This window comes from Hippocampus zosterae, chromosome 14 (assembly GCF_025434085.1).
Source record: "Hippocampus zosterae strain Florida chromosome 14, ASM2543408v3, whole genome shotgun sequence".
Classification (NCBI taxonomy): Eukaryota; Metazoa; Chordata; class Actinopteri; order Syngnathiformes; family Syngnathidae; genus Hippocampus; species Hippocampus zosterae.
In genome coordinates, this window is record NC_067464.1 from 16,946,589 (window position 1) to 16,973,566 (window position 26,978).

The 26,978-nt window shown below is 41.4% G+C and overlaps 2 protein-coding genes across 3 annotated transcripts in view; both read right to left on the reverse strand.

Moving 5' to 3' along the window:
* Positions 1 to 908: 908 nt before the first annotated feature.
* Positions 909 to 20,870, reverse strand: pals1a (protein associated with LIN7 1, MAGUK p55 family member a). The gene is made up of 17 exons (XM_052085744.1): positions 20,692 to 20,870; positions 10,668 to 10,971; positions 10,323 to 10,494; positions 9,854 to 9,954; positions 6,589 to 6,696; positions 5,966 to 6,043; positions 5,712 to 5,852; positions 5,245 to 5,406; positions 4,962 to 5,039; positions 4,578 to 4,761; positions 4,385 to 4,456; positions 3,399 to 3,470; positions 3,148 to 3,312; positions 2,984 to 3,073; positions 1,785 to 1,897; positions 1,524 to 1,634; positions 909 to 1,426 (listed from the first exon to the last, which is right to left on the reverse strand). The coding sequence occupies exons 2-17, from the start codon at positions 10,845 to 10,847 to the stop codon at positions 1,250 to 1,252; spliced, it is 2,004 nt and encodes a 667-aa protein (XP_051941704.1). The 5' UTR covers positions 10,848 to 10,971; positions 20,692 to 20,870; the 3' UTR covers positions 909 to 1,249.
* A 1,770-nt stretch (positions 20,871 to 22,640) lies between these two features.
* The window catches only part of gphna (gephyrin a), a 35,261-nt gene continuing 30,923 nt past the window's right edge, over positions 22,641 to 26,978 (reverse strand). For both annotated transcript variants that reach the window (XM_052085717.1, XM_052085718.1), the window contains 2 exons: positions 26,430 to 26,568; positions 22,641 to 26,334 (listed from right to left, as the gene is read on the reverse strand). In XM_052085717.1, the coding sequence (XP_051941677.1) occupies positions 26,435 to 26,568 (134 nt within the window). In that variant the 3' untranslated portion in view covers positions 22,641 to 26,334; positions 26,430 to 26,434. The remainder of the gene's footprint in view (positions 26,335 to 26,429; positions 26,569 to 26,978) is intronic.

The window sequence follows — 26,978 nt, forward strand, 5'->3', positions numbered from 1 at the left end:
GGCTGCGGTTTGGAAGCCATCAATCACCACCTCCAGTATGGTTAACAGGTGTCACATAGCAGTATATGTACAGTCTTGAATTTGTATTCAATGTTTGTGTGTATTAACAGATCTCAACAGTGATTTTCACATTTACTACTAAATTGCCTCATCAATAGGCGTGCTCAGGATATCGGCCAAGCCAGTATTTCATTATAAAAACAAACAATAGGTGGAACAAAAAAAAATCTTTGTGTACATGGATTCTACATACTGCACCAAGTAAAAACAATTCACTTCAATAATTTATATATTCAATTATGATGGTTGAAATGACAACAGGATGAATCGCAAGAAAAAAAATTGCCTACAAATGTTGAAGGTCCATGTTTTGGTGCCATCAGGAATGATTTTTGTGCCAGACAGCACATAAGTGTGACAAATAGAGGACAGTGTAATATAGTGCAGAATCTGTTCGGTGTTCAAATGATTCGCTTTGTGTGACATTAATCATGTAAATACACATGAACTTGCTTTCATTACGCTTGGCAACTGACTAAATCCACTGTTAGCAAATCTTTCATTCTGATATCTGCTATGCAATGCCAAAGTAAAACACAAAGAATACCATGTAAAAGTAAAATACAAAGATACTTTGATTGGAATGTGACTGGATCAGTGGAGGTAGTATGTAGTGATTGCGAGTTCACTTGACACCAACAACTATTTCTCCAACAGTGGCCTAAGTACCTTGTAAATGATACAGCACCGCTGAATGAATAGTCCGGGCACTGTGTACTTACGCTATTTAAAAAAAAAAAAAAATCACATACCGTATAGTGCTTGAAAAAAATCGGATAACCACCACCTACTTGTTTCGGGTGCTTTGATGTGGATTATTTCAATTTAAATGTGCTTTTATGTAAGTATTTTGCAGCAACAGGAGGAATTTCTCATACCCAAATTGCCATTTGGCTTCTTCGCAAAGTAGTTAAATTGATCAATCATATTTTTCTATCACTAAAACTTTTTTTTGCTATTTGGAAATGCAAGTCATTCACTATGACTTCACATCTTGATAATTAAATATTGCCATTTTAAAAAGAAACTACATTTGAAAATTCATGAATATTCAGCAAAGTGCTCCTATAACATGCCCTCAAAAAATATCTCGGTCAGCAGTGGCATAAACCTTTCGTTAGGTGACGGAGTATCAAACTTGTTAACCACCGTATGTCTGTCTGCACGTGCGTGAGGGAGAGAGAGAATGTCAGCGCAACCAGGAGCAGGGCACCCACTGGGGTTCTGTATCCAGTTTGTTGATGAGTCTTAGCAGCTCGGCATAGGCTTTGTCCTGGTCTGTGTTAACTATGATGGCGTCAAACAGGTGACCCCAGCTTTGCTCCATCTCCCGTGCTCTCTCAATGATGTCCCGTAGCTCCTCGGGCTGTCCCAATCACAAAAAATTAGGATTAAGAAGGCTCAAAGCCACATGCTGCAAAAATTACATTGCCAAAAATTTCCACAAACAGGTGAACCGGCACCTTGGGGTTCTTATGGTCTTTCGCCAACAGGGCTCTGAGTCTTTCTTGTGAAGGTGGTGCTATGAAGATGACGTATGGTTTTAAATCTGAACTTCTCAGCACCTTAAGGGCCTGCACACACACAGACACATTTCAATTAGACTAAACCAATAACTCAAGAAAAAAACTACATTTTCATGTACATGTATGTTTAAATACATAAGTTGGTAGTTTAAAGCCGTGCATGAAATTTGCTGCTCGTGTGTGTGTATACACACCAACCTGAGTATGTAGACAGAGTACACATATTTTCCCAGTGTTGATGACCTGTCTCACCGAGTCCGTGCTGGTTCCATAAAGATTCTTCTCAAACTCGCCAGACTCAATCAGCTTGCCTAAGGAAAGTATTGAGGGCGCACAAACACAAGTGTCCAGGGGTGGCAAATGAGATTTGGCACTGCACACTTGGGAAAATTGAATTCTAACATGTTTTTACATGGTAAAAATGAGTACACACCAATAAAATCTTGCAACGCAAAATTTTAGAAGAACCATTTTTAAACCACAACAGTTCCACCCATGGGGGTCTAAATAAAACTTTTTGAAAATATGAGACTTTTGGCCTATTTTAATGGGATTTCAACTACTGTATTTTCTGCACTTTAAGGCGCTTCGGATTATAAAGCACACCTTCAATAAATGGCCTATTTTAAAACTGTTTCCATATATAGGGTAAACTGAATTATAAAGCGCATAAAATAGAAGCTTCAATAGTGGCTGGGATTGCGCTATGCATACACGAAGGTGATACACTAAAGGGAATAAGATACGACAAGAAAACCTTTATTAGTCTCGCAATAGAGACATTCCCAATTTACAGCAGCAAAATACAATACAGCTTTATATATATATATATATATATATATATATATATATATATATATATATATATCCTTCATGACCGCTGCAGCTGTAACAAAACTAAGAACTGGCCACAAACACGGACATGAAACAAATACAAATGGTATTACAAAACATTAACTGAAAGACAAAAGTTCTGAAGATTCAACAAAAACACACACAAACCAAAAGGGGCTCAGTATCCTTAGAAGTCTTGTCTCCTTCTGTTGTTTAGTCAGTAGTTAACTATGCTTTTGGTATGATCTTCGTTTCATAATGGCTGCACAGATGCTCACAAAGTAGTCTGAGTGTGTGTTGGCGACTGCACATTTCAAGTAGTGTCGGGCAGAACCCTTTTAGATTACAACTGGTTCCCTGCTAATAACCACTAGACGGCATAGAAACACCAACAGGAAAATAATTCAATGGGGAATATAAAGAGATTGCAACTCCATACATAAAGCGCATCGTATACGGGTGCACTGTTGGCTTTTGAGAAAATGGAATGCTTTTAGGTGCACCTTATAGTCCGGAAAATACGGTAATTCTTTTCAATTTAAAATGGTAACATGAAAGCTTACCAGCAGCCAGCTCGGTCTCAAACATCTGACGAGAAACAAAATGATAATCTCGACCACCGAGCTCTACATCTCGCCGGCTCCGCGTTGTGTCTGCAACACAAAATCTCAGGTGGGTATACAGGACGAACGTTGCACGGGTGCTTGTGTGAGTGTTTAAGTCTCACGAGGTACAGCCCCAGCAAAGCGTTCAGGGTGGTTATTTAGAAGTCTCTGACGAAGCTCGCCCTGCCCACAGCTGGTTGGCCCAATCAATGCTATTGGCCGCTTCCGATTGGCTGGCTGGTGGTACAGGGCCATCTCCTCATAGGTCAGAATCTCCTCATCAATATCTAGGCCAGTTGGCAACGGGGGAGAAAACAAAGAATGGTGATGCAGTGTTTCATCAATGACGTGCTTATTGCATACAGTTTGTTACCATCATTTCTCTGAGTGTTGTAAAGCAGCTTCTTTCTCTTTCTCTTGTTCTTTTTGGCACACCACAACTTTCCTGGAAAAAAAAAGATCATTAAAAAAAACTTGCATTAGAAGAGCCAAAAATAATGACAATTTTTTCCCCCATTTTAATTCAACAGTCTGTGCTTTGAGTATTTTTCTTTTTCAATCAAATGTAAATTTTATAACTGAAATGAATGAAAAAGCTGAATTAGGTAACAAGAGACTTTGTACTTTCAGTGCCTCAACTACGCACACAATTGCCAGTGGGAAGCGGGCCCTCGCACAAGAGGCATGGCTTTCTCTATGTATCGTCAACAGACATATTTTATCCTATGCACTCCACATGTTGACCATCAACAGTCTGTCAATTTCGTTCATGAATGTGTGCGACACATTTGATCTTTCTAACCAGGCAGAAAAGCAACTGAAAGTGCACGGTGGCGGAAAGAGAGTACAGCACAGCGCTTTTCCTAAAGAGCAAGGGTCACCTTTTTGAAACTAACTGAGAGCAACCTCTTGGGGACTGCTTAATACAAAGCCCTATTCGTTGCTCAAATTACCTTTAATAATAGTATCATTTGCATGCATGATTACTAATGATATGTATTTATGTGACGACACTGACAATGTCTATGATTTCACACAATAATTAGGGAAAACACAAGTATTAACGTGTAACTCTATATCTATAATTCTGTGCCAGGGTTGAGGTGTTTATATTTTCAAATGATAGCCCCTGCAACATTCCTAAAAAAACCCTAATGCCCAATCATTTGTAAGCTATTTTTAGAACAAGCCAGGCTACTCATGCGATCCTTGGGGGTGACCTGGTGCCCGCGGGCAACATGTTGGTGAGCCCTGCACAAGTCAGTGCCTCATCAGTCATGAACCTCACCGCACGTCACTGGTGTAAACCACCACAAAACTTTTCCTTTTCACAATTGCGACATTTCCATGAAGACAGACCTGATTTCTCGGGCTCTTTGTCTTCTTCTATTGTCTGTTTCATTGCTTCTCTCTGCTGCTGGAAACTCTTCCCTATGACCAAAAAAACCCCCAAAACAATCATTTATGATACCATCAGGCAAAATGCTCAATGACTAAGAGATGTACTTGACAGCACCATAACTTCCATAGCTTAGAAAAAAGATTGAAGGACCTGGTACCAATCCAGCAAGAGGCTGATTATCTTCATCTCCATCCCTATATGCTTGCCACCAATTGGGGTCAGACTGGCTGATGATGTGGAGAATATCTCCTTTCTGGAAGGACAAGCCCAACTCTCTGCATGGCACATAGGGGTCATCTGATGGGTCATAGTCGAAATGTGCTTTCACATGAACCTATAGGAACCAAGGAGGATGAGTTGGGGGTGGGGGGGGTGATGCACATTGAGATTTTGTTCTTCGGGTGTTCATTTATTTGTGAAATTGTCTTATTTAACACACGAGCCGTCTTTGATTTGGTTAAGAAATGTTCCCTTTTTAAATATTTTGAATAATCAGCAATAGACTGTAAATGTCAGCACAGATTCAGCACTTACTACATTCTCTTTGACTGGGGGAGGTTTGCTCTGAGGACTCGGAATGAGTACAAAGGTCAGGAGGCCGTGCATGTCCGCCTGAAACAAAGACATTTTGCAAATTACTTTTGGATAGTGGGCTTGTTGTTTTGCGCATTTGCTGTGAAGCTGCACACACTAAATTGACTCAGCTGAATGGAAAACAGAACAATTCCAAGTTAGGGTGGTTTTTAATCGCCTTTTAAACGCTAAGACAAACTGAAATACATCAAGAAATGTATTTTGTTAATTTGTGTATACTTACTAGAATGTCAAAGACTTGGTTGACATCTTTGCCTTTTATTTCAATGCCATTTATTTCCAATATTTCATCTCCTTCTGCTAAAAGTCCACTGCGTTCGGCTGCTCCTCCTCGAACAATCCTACTGATAATCACACTTTCCATTTCATTCCGGACCGTCGCCCCCTGGGGAAAACACAGACAAGACCTTGTGTGGGATGACCGCTGACATTTTTTAAATTATTTTTTTGTATACTGTGTATTCAGAGTATGAGGATCGGAAAAAGTCAAGCCAAGAAGGCATCTGTATTGTAGATGGAAACAAAATAAAGGTCAAATATGAATACAATAGACCCACTTGATCTATAAATAACATGAAAAATATATAATATAATATACACACCAAGATAAATACAATTGTTAGGCTGCAACAGCAGCCACGACTCCGGTATCGTATTGTATCGGTTTGTACTGGAAATTAAATGTCTGACCAGTGGTATGTCTCGGGCCTTCTCTATGTGAACAATCTTTACTGTCTCTTCTCCCCATTGTGTCAGTGTCTCTGTTTGGCTGGTCGGTGGTTCTAGTTCCATTTCTTTCTCTGCGATGCGGTCATGTGCCAGAAGCAAAGACTGCAGCGTAACGACATAGACACATCATAGGAATACACACACAACAACTACCAAATTATTATTTTAGTAACTTGATACAGTTTAAGAAGTTGTGTCGAGCTACAAGTCTTCACCTGGAGGCGAATGTCTGATAGGATCCTGCAGAGTTCCAGTCCTTCTTTGTTCTGACATGTCTGGCTGAGATTTCTGACCTGAAATCAACAATAGTAAAATATTACAGACAGATTTTTTTTTTACGTTGCAAAATAAGATTTGCTTTTGGTGTGTGGATAAATGATTTCTTGTTTCTACAACTATTACACAATGTATCCCACCCCTGGAGTGATGTTATGATGCAGGAATATTTGTCAGGGAGGCCAGCTAATGCTGTGAGGCAGTTCATTCAGTAAACCTCACTATTCTCCAGTGCCTTAAGAGCTGCATTAGCCACTGGGCTAGGAATCTGGGCTTTTAGCCTACAAGGCTAGTGCGCTCACCTCAAAAGAAGTGGGCACCAAGCCCAGGGCTGGTTCGTGCATGATGAGCACCACCTAGAGTGGTGCCATGGCCCAGATTGAGAGGAATGTTTCTGGGGGTGAGTGTTCCGGATGCCAGCTAGTGCTGTGCTACAATATATGAAGTCAATCTCACTCCCTGATGCCTTAAGAGCTTTTAACCTACTCTGCTACCACGCTCAACTCTGAAGCTGTGATCTCGGGAACAAGCAGAAGCTGAACGACTACAAGTTAGAAATTACCTCCAGTGCCAGCTGTAGTGCCTGGTCTGTTTGTGGGTATGGGGGAGAGGGTCTGTGCATGTTGTTGGCCACCGCATTATGGATCTTAAGTGCAGACTGGAACTCTGACTAGAAACAAAGGCGACAAACATTTAGTGACAGAAATAGGTAAAAACGTGAGCGATGTTATGCTTACTAAAAAAGGTATTTCAGCATACATGGTTACCCCACTATATCTTCTTGGTTTTTACAATTATACAGAGAAGTTCAAATTTAGTGCAGTAACAATTTCTAGGGTGTACTGAAGTCTACTGAAAGTGATGCAGCATTAAAGAAAAAAACAAGAAAATGATTTTGGGGTTTTAGATTAATACGCCCCCTGAGCCCCCCCCCAAAAAAGACACTGGTACAAAATTATCCTGACAACTAGGAGTGTGCAGCTCTCCACAAAAGATCTGATGCGGTTTTTGATACATAGGGTGCGAAACAATTGAAGGAAGGTTGAATTTGAAAGTGGAACCATTGGATTTGGTTCAAGTCAGTGGGACTACGATTGGAGATTGTACGGCATAGTCTGAGACGGTATGATGCAATTTGGTTGTCATGTGACATACATTCGCATCCAGTTCTCAGTAATGTTCTAGTGTTTTTACTAGAGCTGTCAGTTTAGCGCGTTTTTATTGGCATTAATTTAAATGAATTTTAACAGGATTAAAATTTTTCTTGCGAGATTAACGCGGCACACGTCACAAGCGGATGTTACATTGCTCTATAAATACACCAGAAACAAAACAAGCGCGCTGCAAAAGTCCACGCCCATGTCTGTTTTACCAGCCACGGCAGCTCGAGACACCAAAAACGGAAACTTAAAGAGTTTATGAATGGGAAGTTTACTTTTAAAAAGTTGCCAGATTGCTCCACTGACAAGACCAAAGTTACCCGTTCTTCTCTCTCTATATATATCATACAGGTACACGATGTATGCCACCGACGCGATTGTTACTTGTTTGGAACTATTTTGTGTGGAAGGTTACAGTGTTCTGAACTTCTCTGTGTTCATCATACAGTGACAGCGCGCTGTAGTGGTAGCGACATAGCGAAAATAAAACGTCTCCAGTGTTGTCATCGAACCAAGTGTAGTCATCCGAAATGTGGTCTACACAAAACCGTGGAGAGACTTCCGCGCAAGAAGTACCAACACAATCAACATAGCCCGACTCTGTTAAGGGGAGTGAAACCCCCCTCTTTCAGAATGGTTTGCCCCGGCAGCACGGGGGAAGTACGTGCGCTTTTTTGTACGGCGGGCAGTTTTGAATACAGCGGCACATAATGAACACTGGTGTCTGGTGTCTTGCAATTCTTCAACAAACATACAGAAACAGACTGCTGTGTTCAAAGCAAACTTGAGAAAAACGAAGTATGCAACCATGGTTTAAATCCATTATAGGCTGAGTACTTGTTTACCCTGGATGTGCACTTTATAATGTTATATTGCTCTGTTTTGATTTCATTAAAAAAGCTGTTGTGTGACAAAATATTTTTTTTCCACTGTTGTTGATGGACAGTAATATTGTGTGAGAGATTATGTGTGAACAACTGCTCCAAGTGAAAAATTGTTATTTCAGTAAATATTTGCATTTGGCATAAAGAAAACTGATTCATGATTCCAAGTTGATGAGAGCATTAAAATGGGGAAAAATAGGACAAAAAATGTAAAAGGAAATTCAGAAACGATAAAAAATGTGTGAGTAATCATGATTAATTTTCATTCATTCATCTTCCGAGCCGCTTGATCCTCACTAGGGTCGCGGGGGGTGCTGGAGCCTATCCCAGCTGTCTTCGGGCAGTAGGCGGGGGACACTCTGAACCGGTTGCCAGCCAATCGCAGGGCACACAGAAACGAACAACCATTCGCACTCACCCTCACACCTAGGGACAATTTAGAGTGTTCAATCAGCCTGCCACGCATGTTTTTGGAATGTGGGAGGAAACCGGAGCACCCGGAGAAAACCCACGCAGGCCCGGGGAGAACATGCAAACTCCACACAGAGAGGCCGGAGCTGGAATCGAACCTGGTACCTCTGCACTGTGAAGCCGACGTGCTAACCACTGGACTACCGGGCCGCCCTGATTAATTTTCATTTGAGTTAATTATGACAGTTGCATTTTTAATTAGATTAAATATTTTAATCTTTTTACAGCTCTAGTTTTTACTGTCTAGTACATTTTAGAGTTCTTTTTAAGATCCTATTTTTTGCACTATAAGGCTTCGGAGTATAAGGCGCACCATCAGTTAATGGCCCATTATAAAACGGTTTTCATATATACTATTCAACGCATTACAAGGCGCAAATAGAAGCTACAGTAGTGGCTGCCAGTTGTTGTTCCCACAGAGAAGAGAGAATACATGCCAATGTGTACTGTTGTGTGCTCTGAAAGTGTTGTTGCTCAGTATTAAAGAGGAAGTCAACCCCAAAATGTCCTAACAAAAATATGTTGTATGCAGCCCCACTCGTCTAAACACGGTATTCTGATTAATATTGCGAAAACACTGTTGGCGAACTTCTGCCGAACTTCACAAATATTACTATATTTTCCGCACAATAAGGCGCACCTAAGAGCATTCAATTTTCTCAAAAAACGACAGTGCACCTTTTAATCCGATGCGCCTAATTTAAAGAGCCTGTAACTATCCTTATATTCCCAATGGAGTTGTTTCCCTATGCCATCTAGTGGCGATAATTAGCAGGAACCAATTGTAACCTAAAAGGGTCCTCCCCAACACTAATTTACATGTGCAATCGCCAACACCCACTCAAACAGACAACTACTGCAGCGGTTGTGAAGGCGATACATAAATAAAGCTGTAGGTGTATTGTATTCATTTAGCGTAGGGCCATCTAGTGGATGCATAGTGTAACCGCGGCTACTATTGTACAAGTTTATTATGTTGTACACCCTATATATGAAAACAGTTTTAAAATAGGCCATTCATTGAAGGTATGCTTTATAATCTGAAGTGCCTTATAGTGTAGAAAATACAGTACTCGCAAATGCTTGCCATTAAGTGGGATAGGGGCTTACATGGAGGTGGAGGGCGGCCTTAAAGGGGGAAGTGAAGTCAAAAATGTTTTGTATGCGCACCCATGATGTCTAAACAACAGTATGATTAATAATCCAGCCATCTTCTATGGCAAAAATGTTATGGCAATGACTGTGCGAACCACCCATTTTATTTTTTAGGTCTCCATAACTAGGACCAAGTATTCCCCATCGATTACAGTACCTTGTTAAGTAGTGCAAGAACCAGCTCGATGTCATTCTGACTCTGCGGGTCGGACAGACAGCCCCGGACCTGCTTCAGTGACAGCAACAACTCATCCAACTCTGCAGGAAAAACACATTGCCATTCGAGTCATTTCATATTTTTGTCCATGGGCAGAATGAGAATATCGTCTTGCGCTGGCTTCACATTGACTGTCCCATTTCACAGTGAAGAGTAGTACACAGATAAACATTACAGTCCCCAAGAGATTTAATTAAGTTGCTTCCAGGAGTGTCTCATGTCTGTCTCTCCCTCCCTGTGCAATTCCCTCCCACATGTTCTTCCTTACATTCCTTTCAGTCCAAGCTTTACTTCCCTCTTCTGTTGCTCTCCCGTTTCACAAACAGGTTCAATGATGTTCGCTCCAGAAGTGGAAAAACTTTCACGACTATTACTTTATGTGCACTAGCTGACGTTTGTGTGTTCATACCAAGCAAAGTGTGCCGACTGCTCAGTGGTGGTTGCTGTGACGTGTGTGTGTCCTGAAGGAATGTGGGGTTGTCGATGCCAATGTGGGGATTCTGGGAGAGCTGCTTCAGCCTGAGTGAAGCATTCAGATCCAGCTGCCGACCTTCCTCCTCTCGACGTCGGCGCAGGTCCTCCTAGCAAAAAGAGACAAGTTAAGTAGGCCAGATTACAGGATGTCTGGTTTCTAATCGACAGGCTCTTTAAAAACCAGACAAATCAAAAAGGACATTTCTGGATTGATCAAGAATGAAATCAGCAATTGCTCGACAGGGCTTGGTAAACTCTTTTGTGCAGACAACCACATTACCTGATGTTGTCTTATTCTCTCAAGTTGAGCAGATCGCCGGACTGGCAGTGTCCGGCTCCCCAGTTCTCCCGGACAGTCGACGGCCATTTCCCTGTGCTGGTGTCCTACCCTCAGCTCTTCATCTCCTCCTCTTCCTCCTCCTTCTCCAGCAACATGTCCATTCAGATGAGAGGTTGTCATCCCTCATACACTTGGAGTCACTAGTGTGTATGCCCACGGATTTCAGGGTTGCCCAGGTATATGCCACGATACAAGGATTTCTAGGAGGGTAGCTCTGTAAACAATGCAGCCATGTTGCCTATACCTGCGGACAAAGCAGACGCCTCAAAGATTTATTCATTCATCTTCCAAGCCGCTTGATCCTCACTAGGGTCGCGGGGGTGCTGGAGCCTATCCCAGCTGTCTCCGGGCAGTAGGCGGGGGACACCCTGAATCGGTTGCCAGCCAATCGCAGGGCACACAGAAACGAACAACCATTCGCACTCACACTCACACCTAGGGACAATTTAGAGTGTTCAATCAGCCTGCTACGCATGTTTTTGGAATGTGGGAGGAAACCGGAGCACCCGGAGAAAACCCACGCAGGCCCGGGGAGAACATGCAAACTCCACACAGGGAGGCCGGAGCTGGAATCAAACCCGGTACCTCTGCACTGTGAAGCCGACGTGCTAACCACTGGACTACCGGGCCGCCCCCTCAAAGATTTAACTTTGTTTATTTCGTTTTGTGATTAAGTACATTGAAGTGAAAATGGTGATGATTGTTGTTCTTAAAACATTCAAACCGAGACAACGTAATCAAAAGTAAAGGCACTACCGATGTCTCAAAATACAAAGTACATTTACCAGCATATGACAAAACACTAATACCTCATAAAAAGAAAGGGAATGGACGAGCACCTTATACAGGTAAATGACTCCTCGTAGATTTTTCTCCATGTGGCTACTGAGCTAAAATGAATTTGACGTCCCTAATCTAAAGCGAGGGTGTCAAATTCAGTCGCCAGGGGCTCCAAACTCAAAGCACAGTTTTTGTAGTGTGCAGAACAGGATAAACGTTATAAGTTTAAAACTAAATGTTTATAACAAAGATCAGCATCAAAAGAGACAGTATAGAACAGTAGTTTGTGATTGACCAGTAGCTTGCTAAGGGGGTGTCAGTTGATTGCATAGCATTAACTCACTCATTGCCAGCCCTCCCTGTGTTATATTATTTTAGCAACCTGCCAACAACACTGAATGAGCCCATAAAAACATCAATCAAAATAAGTAGACTCCCTCCCTATCATCCGTTGCGAACATACAAGGCAGCCACCTGCCTGTTGCATGACTCACCGCGCATGCACATAAAAGGGTGCTAATTGGCAAAACTAGCAGCTTCTGTTTATTTCTGCCGACTCTACACTTAATCCAGCAAGTATAAAAATGATTAGGGGCCCAGTAAGCAAATTATTTCCAGACAGCTCTTATGTTTTTCTTGCAGTGAACTCGGTGGCAGGGCGTCCGGGGGGACGCGGGTGATGCACTCTGTGACGTGCTTGCGGTGCACCTGGCGCTGGGGAATGAATCGCTGGGCGGAGAAGCGGCTTCTCCCGACTCCTCACTCGCCTAGGCAAGTGCCCTCCGATGCCATTTGGTGGCTGTCATTTGGAGTCGGTCCACCCCTGGGTGCTTGCTGGCTGGCTGAAGCAGGACATGCGGAGTGGCATTTTTGGGCCATTGATTGAGTTGACTTGTTTGTTCTTTTATCTCTAACAATTTTTTTTCAGGCTGTTATTTAGCAGACATGTTTCAGCGAAAGTCTCTCGCCTCCTCAAAGAGTGTCACATGATGGCGGGATTCTTCTTTATCAGCTAATGTTCAATGCAGGCGTGATTAGCCTGTCAGATTAGACAGGAGAGTCAGGCCCCCAACTTGACTGATATTCATTGGGAAGTGTGCACATGGGTCGCTATCAGCAGCTCCTGTCCGGACTCCCTGGCTGATTCCATTCAGCGCAAGTCATCAGAGTAAAGTAAGGACAGAAAATGTATAGTCGTTCTATTGTGAAATATGCTTCGTGCAGTTTTGTGAGTGATAATGTAGTAGCTTTGTTCATTTTATAAGTAAAAATCTAACAAATTCAAAAGAGCATGCTGAAAAAAAACTGCAAATATAGAAAAATGACAAAAATACCAATTCAAAACCTTCAAGCGCCTTACGCACACACACACACACACACACACACACACACACACACACACACACACACACACACACGCAGGATGGACACGTAAATGTCAACAGAAGCTCCAAAGAAAAAAAGGTGGAAAAGGGATTGATTACTTATCTTAGTCACAACCACCACAAAAGCATGTTTGATATGTTATCTCTCACCAGCAGGGCAGTGTATTTGTACGTGTGTGAACACACACGCAAACGCACACGCACACGCAAAATACTCAGATCCCATGGTTCAGGAGTGAGGAATGCCAGGCAGTCCTGGGAACAAAATTCCACGGCTGGGGGAGGGAAGTGTGTGTATACAAGACCACGTACAGTCTGTAAAATAGTGTTTGACCCCTTCCTGATTTCTGTGTTCTTTGCATATTTATCACATACAAAGGTTTCAGTTCATCACACAAATTTCAACATCACAGACACTACACAAGGAAATCCTAAACACAGTTTCTACATGCCAATTTATTCAGGTCCCCCCCAAAAAATCCCAAACTACCTGTCCCGACGTGAAAACGTAATTGTCCCCCCTTGTTAAATCACATAGTAACTGTGACTGACGACAGTTTTGAGAAAGGCGAGTTCAATTTCACAGGAAACAAACACTCTAGCATCACCTTTGTTGAGAAATCATATTAAGAGAATGTGTCAGACAAAGTGAAGTAGGGTACAAGATCTAAAGAAACAAACACATCCTCCTCCCATGATCCAAAGAAATTTGATAAGAAATTTTTAAAAAAAGGTTCTTGACCACTATCAGTCTGGAAAAGGTTACAAAGCCATTTCCAAGTCTCCGGGGCTTCAGCAAACCATCGTCAGAGCCATTATCCAGAAAAAGATCAAACTGGGAGCAGTGGCAAAAAGTCCCAGGAGTGGTCGATCAGCTAAAATAACTCCATGAGTGCGAGGAAGACTCATCTAGGAGGTTGCGAAAGAACCTCGAACAACATCCAAAGAACGACAGGACTCATTAGCCTCAGTTCAGGTCAGTGTTCACGACTCTGAAAGATACTGGCCAAAAATGGCATCCATGGCAGAGTTCCCAGGCAAAAACCATTGCTGACACAAAGGCTCGTTTCACGTTTGCCATCGAAAGACGTCGACCCAGAGACACTCCTTCATATGGCAGCACGATAAATTCCGGATCACTTTCAATGTTTGAGGGCATAATGCGATAGGAACTTTGCAATTAGGAGACTTGCGATGCATCCTTAGTCTGTCGGCTGGCCTTGTAACCCTTTGTGATAACCCTGGAAGAGCTGCTCATGGAGATGGAAGTTTGGGGCCTCTCTGCTTAGTCCACTGCTCTTGCAGCCCGACCCCGGATAAGATGGATGAATGGATTGGCGGACTTTCAATGTGTTAACATTGAAGCAGATTGTCAGTGGTGCATCTCAATCACAACGCAAATTTTAAAATGACTCGGCAGCGAACAGACACCCAGAAATGTTACAGGATCCCTTACGTCAACAGGGAGGAGTGGCCTTGAAGATGAAAAGTATATTCATGTTGAGCATAAGCAATTCTGAAAATGGGCACCTATAGAATATTGAATGCATATAACATTACCACCCAGAAATTTTTTAACAGTGTCATTTGTGCTCGATACAAAAGAGCAACATTGAGCAAGACAGTTGTAATACAAATATTCACATCTGTGCCCATTCGCAGTTTGGCTTTTTAATATGTTTAGAAGAAGCGCAAAATATGAATTCTGACTCGCAAATTGCATTGTGAATCTGCTTATTTTGAGCCTGGTTTTATTGATCAAATACAGACACAGATCTGCACTTGGGTACTCTGGAGTTGGAAGCAGAAAGAGAGGCAAACCTTATCACGGTATGACGCACACAGACACAGACACACACTACCGAAAAGGGTTGTACAACCCTGTACCAAGCAAAGAGAAAGCAAGCCCGGATATAGAAGAACTTTGATGCCTTTGATGCCTTTTAGGCACTCATTTGTGCTTCAATATCAATAGACATTTGATCAATATCAATGTTTAAAAACTAAAATAAATAATTTAGGAAGCAACACTGGCTCTGCCATTCTGCGTGCTGTAATAAGAGTTTAAAGTGTGACATTGGATTTGTGCCACTATTGCAAGCAACAATGAGGAAATTTAGAGCACAAAAGCATGTTTTGAGTGCACAGGAACCTTTCCTGTGAACCTTGTCGGCCGAAACTGTGAGAAATATGTGGTGAACCACCCAAGGAGTGCGCATACTGGAATTAAGTGCACTTCAGTGTGTAGGTACGCCAAATGAAAGTGTGGCCTCTTTAAAGTAAATGCCTCAATGCAACTTTGACAATATGATTGTATTGTGCATACGAACGATTGTATTGTGCATACGAACACAATCAAGCACGTTTGGATGAATACGTGTTTGAGAAGAAAAGGACTTGCTCGCTCCACTTTTGCCCAGCTATGACCCTCTCAGCGTCACAAATAACAGACAAGTTTAAAAAATAATAATGTCCTATGACATAATGAGCGAGCGATAAAGAAAAATTAGTACTTCAAGGAAGGTTCATGCAACTGCATAATGATACCGCTTAATACAATATAATGCGACACACATATTGAAACAGGAAATGTTACAGGATCCCATACGTCAACAGGGAGGAGTGGCCTTGAAGATGAAAAGTATATTCATGTTGAGCATAAGCAATTCTGAAAATGGGCACCTATAGTATATTGAATGCATATAACATTACACCGTCCTGAATTTGAATTTTGACTTGAGATTTGCACAAGAAATATTGTCAAAATTACATGAGCGTAGTGCTCATCATCTTTTTTTCTAAAAGCAATTTCTCTCACTAACATTTTGTTTTAGGTTTATTAATTACATCCACATCGGAAATCCCGATTTGTGCAAAAATATGGAGGCTACTTTGTTTCTGATTACATTTGACAATGTTATAAAGAAAACAAAAGCACTATAGGATGCATTTTTTCATTTTAATGTCACTTCAAAATAAAGTGAAAAAATGTCTGCAGTCGGTGTGTTGTGTATTTATTTTTAACAGAATAACTGAAGCTATATCATTATTGTGATATAAAGTGGCCTATATCGTGACAACATTTTTCCATATCGCCCAGCACTAAATATACCATGATACTTTGTGCCAGTGAACCAATATAATCGCATGACAACAAAATGACTGGCCAAGCCTATTTATTTGTCGCTGTCATGTACAAAACCACAATGTTGTGCTTCTTCCCACACATGAGCTTTTTTTCTGACAATATTGTAACTTTATAGACAGCATTGTGAGCATTTGTATATCGCCAACCAAATACATTGTGACGGTTGGATATCATTACTCCCCTAGAAGAGACTGAGCAACATTATACAGCTGGGTGAATACAGGGCTTAGCTATCGAATCAGCCATCGGTCCAAGGAAACACTGAGATGGACAACAGAAGAGACGATTGTTGGTCCAACACTGCTTTGGTGGCACATTTTGATTTGTATGTGGCCTAATTTTAAGTTTGTCAGAGCATGGAGAGAGTGAGAACGAGAGTGAATACAATTTCAGAGAACAGAGGACGTGTGTATTGTGGTGGCCGGTAGCCCATGTGCTTGTTTGCTACTGTATGTTTCATCAGGATCTGTAAATACATTATCAACCTTGGCCTCATCACCTCAACAACATTGACGAAACGACTTACTGAAAGACGATCATAGTTTCAAATATTACAGAAATGAACAAATATACTATTACCTCGGGCTGGACGATTAATGGAAATGTTATTTGTGATTTCGATTTAGGGTTCTGGCAATCTTCACAATGTGATAATCGAAGATAAATGATTCATGTGCAAAACGGCAAGGTGCGTTTACAAGTTCCTGATGTTGTGAGAGGACCTATCTAAAATGATATAAGTTGGATCAATGTAGATTTCTTAATAGCTATAAAATTTATTCTTTGGTTAGCTATCTATGATTTTAATTAATTCATGGTTGAAGAGGCCCAGGTGGTTCAGCAGGTGATTGAGAGACATGGCAGGAAAATGTACAAACAAGTGGAAGGACACCATCGCATATAGAAAACTGCCAACACTCACCCTGACCTTCTCTAAAGATAAGCCGTATGTTTACAGTATTTCTAAGCCACACAGTTATCACATGTTTGTGTCACTTGTGTCCATGTAAAAAACTTTTTCTTTTCTTTGAAGAAGTTGCAAATTCTTTGGCACAACCACACAAATGATTGTTTATTATGCACAATTCTCTGCAGTTGCCCCACATTACCAATTGCTTATCATGGCTCCAAACTGCCCCTTAAAGGTCACATTTTGCACCTAAAATTCGAGAGTGCGCGAGTACATTTTTCGACCAGTCACACCTGTGAGACTTGACTTGAATATTGTCATACCGGTATAATTGTAATCAATAGCATTGCAAGATTTAACAAAAACCCAAAGAAATTACACTTATTATGTAGTGAAAGAAATGCTTTTCACATACGGCAAAATAAGCAGTTTGTGTGAGTCTTGCTTGTTGCTAATTAATTGTAATACCTTTAAAAAAATAATTTAATAAACAATTCTAAAATATATTTCTTTAAGCTACTGAGGGTGCATTCAGATAATTCACTCTGGCACCCGCACATTACTCTGAGAGAGTGTGTTTGGAGAGGCAGATAGCACTCTAACCCAGTTAATTTCCAAATGGACCCTATGTTCTAAACCATTCATTAATTCATTCATCTTCCGAGCCGCTTGAGCCTCAGTAGGGTCGCGGGGGATGCTGGAGCCTATCCCAGCTGTCTTCGGGCAGTAGGCGGGGGACACCCTGAATCGGTTACCAGCCAATCGCAGGGCACACAGAAACGAACAACCATTCGCACTCACACTCACACATAGGGACAATTTAGAGTGTTCAATCAGCCTGCCACGCATGTTTTTGGAATGTGGGAGGAAACCGGAGCACCCGGAGAAAACCCACACAAGCCCGGGGAGAACATGCAAACTCCACACAGGGAGGCCGGAGCTGGAATTGAACCCGGTACTTCTGCACTGTGAAGCCGACGTGCTAACCACTGGACTACCGGGCCGCCTTGTCCCCAAACTTTTTCCTGTGAGGGCCACATAACTTTTCGCTTCTCTGATGGGGGTGCCGGGGTCGTTTTGTAACAGCAAAAGTGTGACTGCAAGAGTACCTAGACGTAAAAATGTATCGTTTCCCAGAAACCCACACAAAATCAAATAACTTTTTTTGATACACTCGCGGTATTAAAGACGTCTTTCTTCTCGGGACACACCACCTCCGCGACAGCATTCATGCATTTCTTGACAAACTCTCCTTACCGCTGCTTGCTATCAGTTGAGCAAACCGAAAGCTAGCCCGAACAGATGGCTGGTTCAGCTGAGCTTGGCGTACAAATGTATTTTGCTGAGCTAAAGTTCTTCTTTTTAGCATTGACAGTTTGTCTGCTCTCATTTGCCCATGCAAAAAAATCGTACTCGTTTCAATCGTACGGGATTCATAGTGTCTCCGCAGATTGTATTCTTTGAATACCGCCACCGACAGATGAGAAAGACAATCTTTTCTTTGCATTGAAAAAAAAAATTGTTTCTCCATTTTGGGTTAAATTCCCTGTATTGTGAATAATTTTTTTCTCTTACCATACCTTTTCGCCATGATTATGTTCTCTTTGAGAGGGACGGGTTTAGGATTTTTTTTTCTGGGTTTGCCAGATAACGGCACAGACCACAGAAGGATGTAACAAATGTCACGTTATTTATTTTACTTTATGTTAACGGATTTGTTAAGCGCTTTGTTACAGCTGCCGCTGTTGTGAAAGCGCTATATAAATCAGCGTGTATTGTATTGTATATGTGTTTATGAAATTGTTACTAGCTAATAGTTAATCATGAATATAGTTCATAACTAAGGAATATTTTATTGCAAAAGCCAAATTTTATGATAAAATACAAATATACACAGATGAAAAAGAAATCAAAAGACTCTCAGGTATTGTTCAGGGGGGCCGGACCAAATGTGGAGGCGGGCCGGATCCGGCCCGCTGTTCTAAACCAATCAGTAGCTTGCGCTTGAATTGTTTTCATCTGCGCTGCCGGGCGCACTGTATTCTCAGTCTGAGCGGCAAAATGTCCAAATTCTGGCCCGGGGGCCAATTGCGGCCCATGTTCAAATTTTGACCGGCCTCTGGCATAAAATTAATCATGTGTCAGCACTGATGACCAGAGGAAAAAATACATATTTACAAAAAATCTATTTTATATTTCACCAGAAGATGGCCACAAACCCGTAGCTCTGCTCTCGGTACATAAGTACTCCCCGAAACGTGCTCTGGGCCTCCAAAACACACAACTCTCACAGTCATATAACGCGTCACAGCGAATTTCCGAGCACAGCCCTCGCTGCATGACGCTTATGAGACACTTTAAAGGCCATTTCAAAAATAGAGACTGCCGTGAAGAAAAGGAAAGTTAATAGAAAGGGACGTCGCTTTCACCATAAATATAAATTGACACTTTTTTTCCCTACTGAAATATGAAACAACTGTGACTGCCTAATTTGCCAACAGGCTGTAGTTGTTTAAGGAAAACAATGACAAGAGGCCCTACCAGATGAAACATGCAAACTACTCCAAGGTGAATACTACTCCAAGGTGAATGGGAACAAACGTCATGAAAATGAAAGCAACTGAAGGATGAATGGTTGGGCCTTACACATTTTTACCTCACCAAATCTGGATCTCTGGTGCACTCTGAATGACTTAATGGCACATTTGAACAACACTCTGATTTTCTGAATGGTTGGAGTCCAGCAGTGTGCACTGGGAGCATATTTCCGGAACATGCCATTGGTGTTGATAACGCCCCGAGATACTGTTCCAGGTCAAAGTCACATAAAACCATTCAATTCCATTTGAAACTTGTTGCACGTCTTTGTACTTCGTATAATGCAGGGGCCTTTACTAAAATTAAAAGAAAAAAAAAAGATAAATTGTGCATCCTTATTTCCTAAACCTTCCTAAACCCTAAAAATTTCATTTAAGAGTCGATAGATAGATATGTAAAACACAAAATAAGGTGAAGGCCTGGTCTCATAACTGCAAGTCATTCATCCAGTGAGCACCAAACAACAAACCTCTGGTGCTCCTTTTAGAACAAGACCAAATTTGTTGTGTACACCTGGATCTAAATATATAATTACCAAATCATACCACACACACAGCATTTACAGTTAGGTAGAGTATTGGGTTAGCCGTATTGTCGACTTCCTATAACGTCATACGCCTCCCTCTGCGGGTTTGGCTAATTAATTTCAGCCAATGTAGCAGTTGCGACAGTTGACATTCTAACGTTCATGATTGAGATGCATCAGTGACACATAAACTGATATGAATTCGCCATTAAAGTTATATGCATTTCAAGAATGTTTGAATGTTTCGTGTTTGCCTGGCTTGTTGGGCATTTCTGTTTACTGTGGTTTAAAATACTTTCACCTTGATTAAACGTGTTTCTCGTGTATTTGGGGAGGGTGCGGTGACAGCGAGTCAGTCCCATTACTGTATCAGAAGTTACGTCTTTGCGAACATATCGGTGCTAATAAACGCCATTCGTTTCAAACACTGTTTGGTGACGTTCCTCAATTTTGTGAACAGGCCGAAAGAAACGCATCCTTTGTGTTTTCTTTAAGTGACAGTGTCCAGGCTAAAATTAGCCGCTAACTAGCTAGCTCACTTGCTGCGTCTTTCCAGCACCTGTTGATAACAAAAGCCTCTTCATCTGGGGGCGAAGAGTAGACGCTTCAGTACTCACTCGCGCTGTTCCACGGCCGTCCCACGTTCCTCTGACGAAAACAGCAAGCTTCATCCAACCAGTCGTGGGTCTTCTGGCGTTATGTCACAGTTTCGTTCGTACAAGTTCGCTGCTCGATTCTTCTACTCAGCAGCTCGGACGTCTCCCGCCCTCCTCGTCGCTCCCCCTCCCTGTCTGTCCGTCGGTCTGTCATTTCTACAGTCACAGAAAAAAAGAGAAGACCAGCCCGCCCCCAAGTAGTCAGAGCGGCGAAACGATTGGATAGGCCAATAACAGGAAACGCTATCTGACCAATCAAACACTCGTATGTCCGATCAGCGTCACCGTCACCAGTGCAATGTCTGTCGGAATAAATTATAATATACTTCTGCACTTGCATTACTTTTCACTGCGATTGGCTGGCAACCGGTTCAGGGTGTCCCCCGCCTACTGCCTACTGCTAGACGGCTGGGATAGGCTCCAGCACCCCCTGCGACTCTAGTGAGGATTAAGCGGTTATGAAAATGAATGAATGAATACTACTTCCATTATTTTTCAATCAGGAGCGTCTAGGCCTGGGATGAGCAACTATTTTAATTTAAATAGATAAATGAATACATTTTTGGGACCTTGTGTTAAGCATCAAACCAGTATAGAATTACTGTATTTCCAAACCAGGTGCAATCTGTATTTAATTGAATACACGACAACGACAGGATATTTTATGGTCAAATTGAAAACGTTATTGTTTTTGCAATGTAATCGCTTGTCGAGCGAGTTGGACAGACATCCACCATCTGCTGGACGACCGGTACATGTGAAAAATGTAAAAAAAAAAAAAAAAAAAAGGCGGGGGTGGGGGGACTGAAAATGCTAATACTATATTGAATTACACTCCATGCTAGTTCTATGATCCGTGATTTCCATTGCTTCTCTTTTCAATCCAACAAATACAAATGTTATTCCCCTTAAAATAGCTGGATGTGCATATTTCTTATTTTAAAACAAAAATAGGCGGTGGGGGGAGGCTTTAAATGCTAAGACAGTATTGAATTACTTTCCATGCTAGTTCTATGGTCCGTGATTTCCACTGCTAGCGTTTCAAAAAATGTTTCACTCCAAACATTTTTTTCCCCAAAACAGCTAGATGGGAGGATGAGCAGGAAATGAAGCAAAGCACCGCAGGCCGGGAGCCTCAGTTTAGCATTCCGGACTCAGGCAGTCGGTTTGTGCACCCACACTTGAGGTTACCACTCATCCCATCCTGTTGCCCTGGCGAACCTCTCGTACTGTCACAATGTAAATACCACAAATTAAAAGCTGCTTCTGAAATGTTGTCTGATATCCATCTTTTGATCGTGAAACACAACAAAACAACGGAATTGACCTTGCCAGTCCAATACTTTTGGAGAGGACTGTAAATAAAAGTGAAATGCTATTCAATATGCATTGATGCATGTAAAATGCATCAGTTTAATGTACTTAAGTGCATGGAATAGTAAAGCATTGTAATTCACTCTGGCAGCAATTGCTTCACTTTCCTTTGCTGCTGCAGCAATGTTACTTAATTTTTGTATGCATTATATTTTTCAATCACTATATGCCTGCATTTTCACCCCCAATTCCAAGGGGCTGTCAGCAACAGGTGTCTTTCCATTCCCATAGTGAATTGCCATGTCGGGCCCCGATGATGCTGTGTTTTTATTGTGGCCGTACACAAGTTTAGCTTGTGGTGATTAATTGAACTAGTTGAGATCAGCTGTTCTGGACCCGAATGATCTGTGACTATTTGAGTTCAGGGGAAGTCAAGGTTTAGATAAAGATCATGTTGAATCTTACTGGAATGTCCCCCAGGTGTAACAATGCATATCTGTCTTCCAAACACGAGAAAGTATTCTTTAAAAAAAAAAATAATAATAATATGCACAACTTATATTTCAGACTAAACAGAACTGGAACAAAACAGGTCATACAGAATAGTCAGGATTAATTTTATTAATTCATTTTCAGTTTCAATAATATCATTACAGAAAAACAATTTACATGATATTTTATACAGTAATAGAATGCTGTGTAATTGCTTCAAGTGCTGGTCATAGTTTATAGTGTGTGCAATGTGAGACTGGTTTCAGTCAGGTGTTAAGAATCACTCAGTACAAAGGCTGTAATAACCTGCTTCTTACTCCAATCAATCTGTCAGGCTTTGATTCCGCCTGTTTAGGCAGGTGCCTGGAAGAGCTCGTAATCCGTGTTCAGGTCATAGCGGTGTTGATGTAAATATAAATTGCGCAAAACCTGGCAAGTCTTTTCACTGAACTTTTTTGTTCTAATATGTTAACTTCTACTTACTTATCGCACACAACCATTGAGCAAGCTAAAATGACATGTCATTTTTACTCTCACTTTCCTCCAGTCTGCCCTCTACACTATGAAATGAACGCAGCATGAGCCCCCAATATAAATACGATGATTTTGAGGTATTAGGGACATTTCTGATATACACACACTACAGGGTTAAGGAAGCATGGTCCAACATCATCTTACGTCTAGTACAATCAAAATAAACACAAGCACAAATGAAGCATGAATATTGGAGAGAAATCCTGCCGACATACGGCAACCTGCTCAACGTGTGCACCACACCCCTCGTGAGAGCTTGGAGGGGAGGCAGGAATTAGTTTGTGGAATTTTGGGCGAGGCTGAACGAAGACCACAAGAGGCAGTCAAGAGAAGGGTCCAAGCTCCAGCGCTCGTGCTGCATTCATATCACAAATGACAATGGTAACATGAACTTCTTTTTTTATTAAAAATAAATAAATATATAAATAGAAACAAAAAATCGCATTCTCGACCTTTGGGCAAGTGAAGCAAAAGCAATTACGAGAAGCATCCATTCATGAAAAAACATCAACAAGCAACTTGGTGCCGTCACAATATTCATCAAACGAAAAATACTTGTGCAACAAACTTGCTTTTCTCCTACCGTCAGAATGCAGCATTAAAACTTTTGGACGGCATCGTTTGGCACTGATCACACTGACAAGAAGAATCACAAACTTTTGGAGCAAAGTTAGGGCAAAGGGTGAATATCGATTGCTTACAGTGCTGTTATTTGGCAAATTCTACAAGGTCAGTTTCTAAAGATGACAATATCGCAGTCAACTGGTCTACTTTGTATTGAAAATGACGGAGGCGGACATTCCGTCAGTACTGACGCTCGCTTTGCTGACGATTGACGCAAAACGAGAAGAAAAAAAGGACGATGCACTGATTGAAGTGGGTTTCGTTCAACGGCGTAATCGTCACTAACCAGGTCAAATAACAAAGGACATCTGCGTCCATCATTGACTGAACGACGGCGTTTTGCTGACGACAGAAGAGAGAAATAAGCCCCCCCCCCCCCGTCTCGTTTGTTTGGTCGCGGGGGTGGGGGGGGTCGTCTTCGAGGGAACTGCATTGAATCTCCGTGTGAGAGAGTGAGTGCTCCTGAATTTCAATAGGATCTCTGCGAGGAAATGTGATCGCCGGCTGTAATTGGCTAATGAGGCGGATCCAGATGAAACCACGAAGCTCTGGGATACCAACACAAATATACAATCTTCGTTTGGGTGTAATTTAATGGACAGGTGTCCAGGCTGCTGCTGGTGGGTGACGGAACGACGAAATTTCGTAAAATAAATGCCCACCTCTGGAAGGAGATGACGTTTGATTCAGTTCAATAAACACATATGAAGCAACAGATAAAATATGATTAGTCTTTTTCACATTTGTTGGGCTGCATACAGTAGAGAGAGCTTGTTCAAGGATTAAGAATTTTGTTGTTTTTGACTTTTTAAACGCAACTTTCTTTTTTTCCGAGGCAGAGGAAACATTACGTAGCTAGACTAGTGATTCCCAACCAAGGGTGCTGTGGGAAATTATCCAATTTCACTTAATTGTGAAATACATATCTCTTTGTCAGTGACTGTAAGTGACAGGCAAAGCTCGCAGAAAACAAAATAAACTTGTGTACCCGCCTGTTGTCATTCAAACAACAAAATTAATAATGGCTTTCTTTGAGTTGACAGCATCAGCTTTGTGTTCACATCAACAGGTCCAGGTTTCACACCAAGTACATCAATTTGTCAGTCAACGACCAATAAATTTAGACAAGATAGCCATAATTTCAGGATTCATACTTTTTCCCGACATTATTCTCATTTAAAATGGGTGCCTTAGCTTAAAATGGGGAAGAGGGAGGGATCTTCAACTAAACAACACACATTTACAGAAAGTGTATGTGAATGTCGAAAAGTTGAGGTGCCGCAGAAATATTGTCAGGTATACATGAAAATGTTTGAACGACAAGTAGAAACAGAGGATTTGAATGAAAAACAAAGATCGACTGAAAACAAACGATAAGACTGGGCATTGCCATTCAGGGGTTGTCAGGTTCCAATTTTTCGGAATCTTTCTTCGAGGGGGGCTCGTTTTTTTTTGTCTGCTTCCTGAGCATTTTCCTTGCGCAAGGCACCAAATCCTCCAAATGTAGAGGGGTGCAATACATTTCTGACATCTCTAATTTTAAAAAAGTATCATAAAAAATATCCAATAAGAAGTCTGTGTTTTTTTTTATTCTATGTTTGCTTTAGAAGTCTTTCCAGCATTTGACCTCTACAAAGTCAAGATTGTTTTCAAGTGACATTAAAAAGGGATGGTCAAACAAACGCAAGCGTCAGCCAGTTTTGACCGTTAAAATCCTATATCCTGAATTCTTCATAATTTTACCTACATGGAGCAGCAGCATCTTAGAATAGGTCATGATTAGGTTTGTCATTTGCAAGCTCTGCTCGAAACAACACCCCACCCCAAAAAAAATGATGAAGGGCAACTCCACACGGAAACTCTTAATAGCATTTGTCAGCCGATGAAATGCGTTCATCACATCGCACTTCCTACCACAGTGAGAAAATATTCCAAGTGGGGTCCTGAAATCAAGCCAGTTAGGAGCCACTAAGAACAGCCAACAACTTCCACCATTTTTTTTTTTAGGTGTGTATTTGCTGCGTTTATGGTTGTCAAGTGTCATTCAAGTAAGACTTTGCTAATGATCCACTGCTTTCAGTGAGTCACCAGTTTTATTGTGTAATACAATGCATCGTTGCTGATGTTTTGATTTTTGGGGTCGGACAAACAAAGTCAGGGGGAACGGTTTTCAATCAATTGCAAAGGGATTCTACAAAAGGCTGTGTTGAGAGGGATGGAAGACGGAAGAGCTGAAACGAAGAAGACAAAAGAGCGTGTGGCATAAGCAGAGGAACGGAGTCATTTTCTATCACTAGATCCACGAAGGAAAAGTGCTGATCGCACAAAGCAAATGAACTCGAGAGACAAGAATGTGATTACTACTAGAGTGATGATGATATTCAATCAGAACCATAATAATATCAGATGAAGTACGAATATTAATAATTATAATCAGGAGAATTATATAATATTACAGAATAAATCTCATTTGTATATTCCTTCACATTTTTTTCTTAAATCTTCTCAATGCAGACCTATGAGGATTCAACGTCTGCTGGCTCCAATTGGCTGTTGCATATGACATCACAGCTAATAGATGCCCCTGTCCAGGCAGAAAGTCCCAGCACCGTCAATATATTTGTCTCCAGTGACTGAAATCTGGGGGGAAAAATATCTGGGTGAGTTGCTACATGTTCAACTTTGTGAGTGTCAAGCACAGAACGGCAGGGCCATGTTAAAACTCAAGAAAGCACCTGCATCATAGCCGTCCGATGACCATAACATCCACAACTTCTCCCTTGTGCAGTTCCACATACTGCTCGGTTTTCGGAGGCAACATCAGCAGGCCGTTGGCACTGCGCATTGACATTAGCCTGCTGGACACTTGGTTACCTGAAAGGGGGGGACAAGAAATTTTGGGGGGTAGGGGGGGGAACTTCCTCAGACTAGTTGATCGCCTCAAGCACAAAAGAAGTCACAAACTAACATGTGAACACAATTTTCTCAGACTTGCATTGGCCACATTTTTAGGTACACTTCCAAAATCGATGTGTACATTTAAAAAAAAGTCAATTACAGTATCTTCCAATATATCTATTACAGTATATATAATACTGTACATTTAAGCGTTATTAAATAGAACTGAACTGCTACATACGAAAAGGTGTTTGTAATAATGTGGTTACGTTCATGCCATTTCACTGACAGGATACATCACAATCGATCATTTGGTTTTTTTTCGAAAGGCAGAAATGTTGGTATAACTCTTGTGTTTCATTGCATTAGATTGTGTGCGTAAGTGA

Excerpts from the sequence above, each read along its gene's own strand:
- pals1a (XM_052085744.1), bottom strand. The coding sequence starts at position 10,847 with ATGACAACCTCTCATCTGAATGGACATGTTGCTGGAGAAGGAGGAGGA. Across the intron at positions 6,044-6,588 it reads CACTACAGCTGGCACTGGAG|GTCAGAAATCTCAGCCAGAC; the intron begins GTAATTTCTAAC and ends TGTTGATTTCAG. Across the intron at positions 3,074-3,147 it reads CTTTGCTGGGGCTGTACCTC|ACACAACGCGGAGCCGGCGA; the intron begins GTGAGACTTAAA and ends TTTGTGTTGCAG.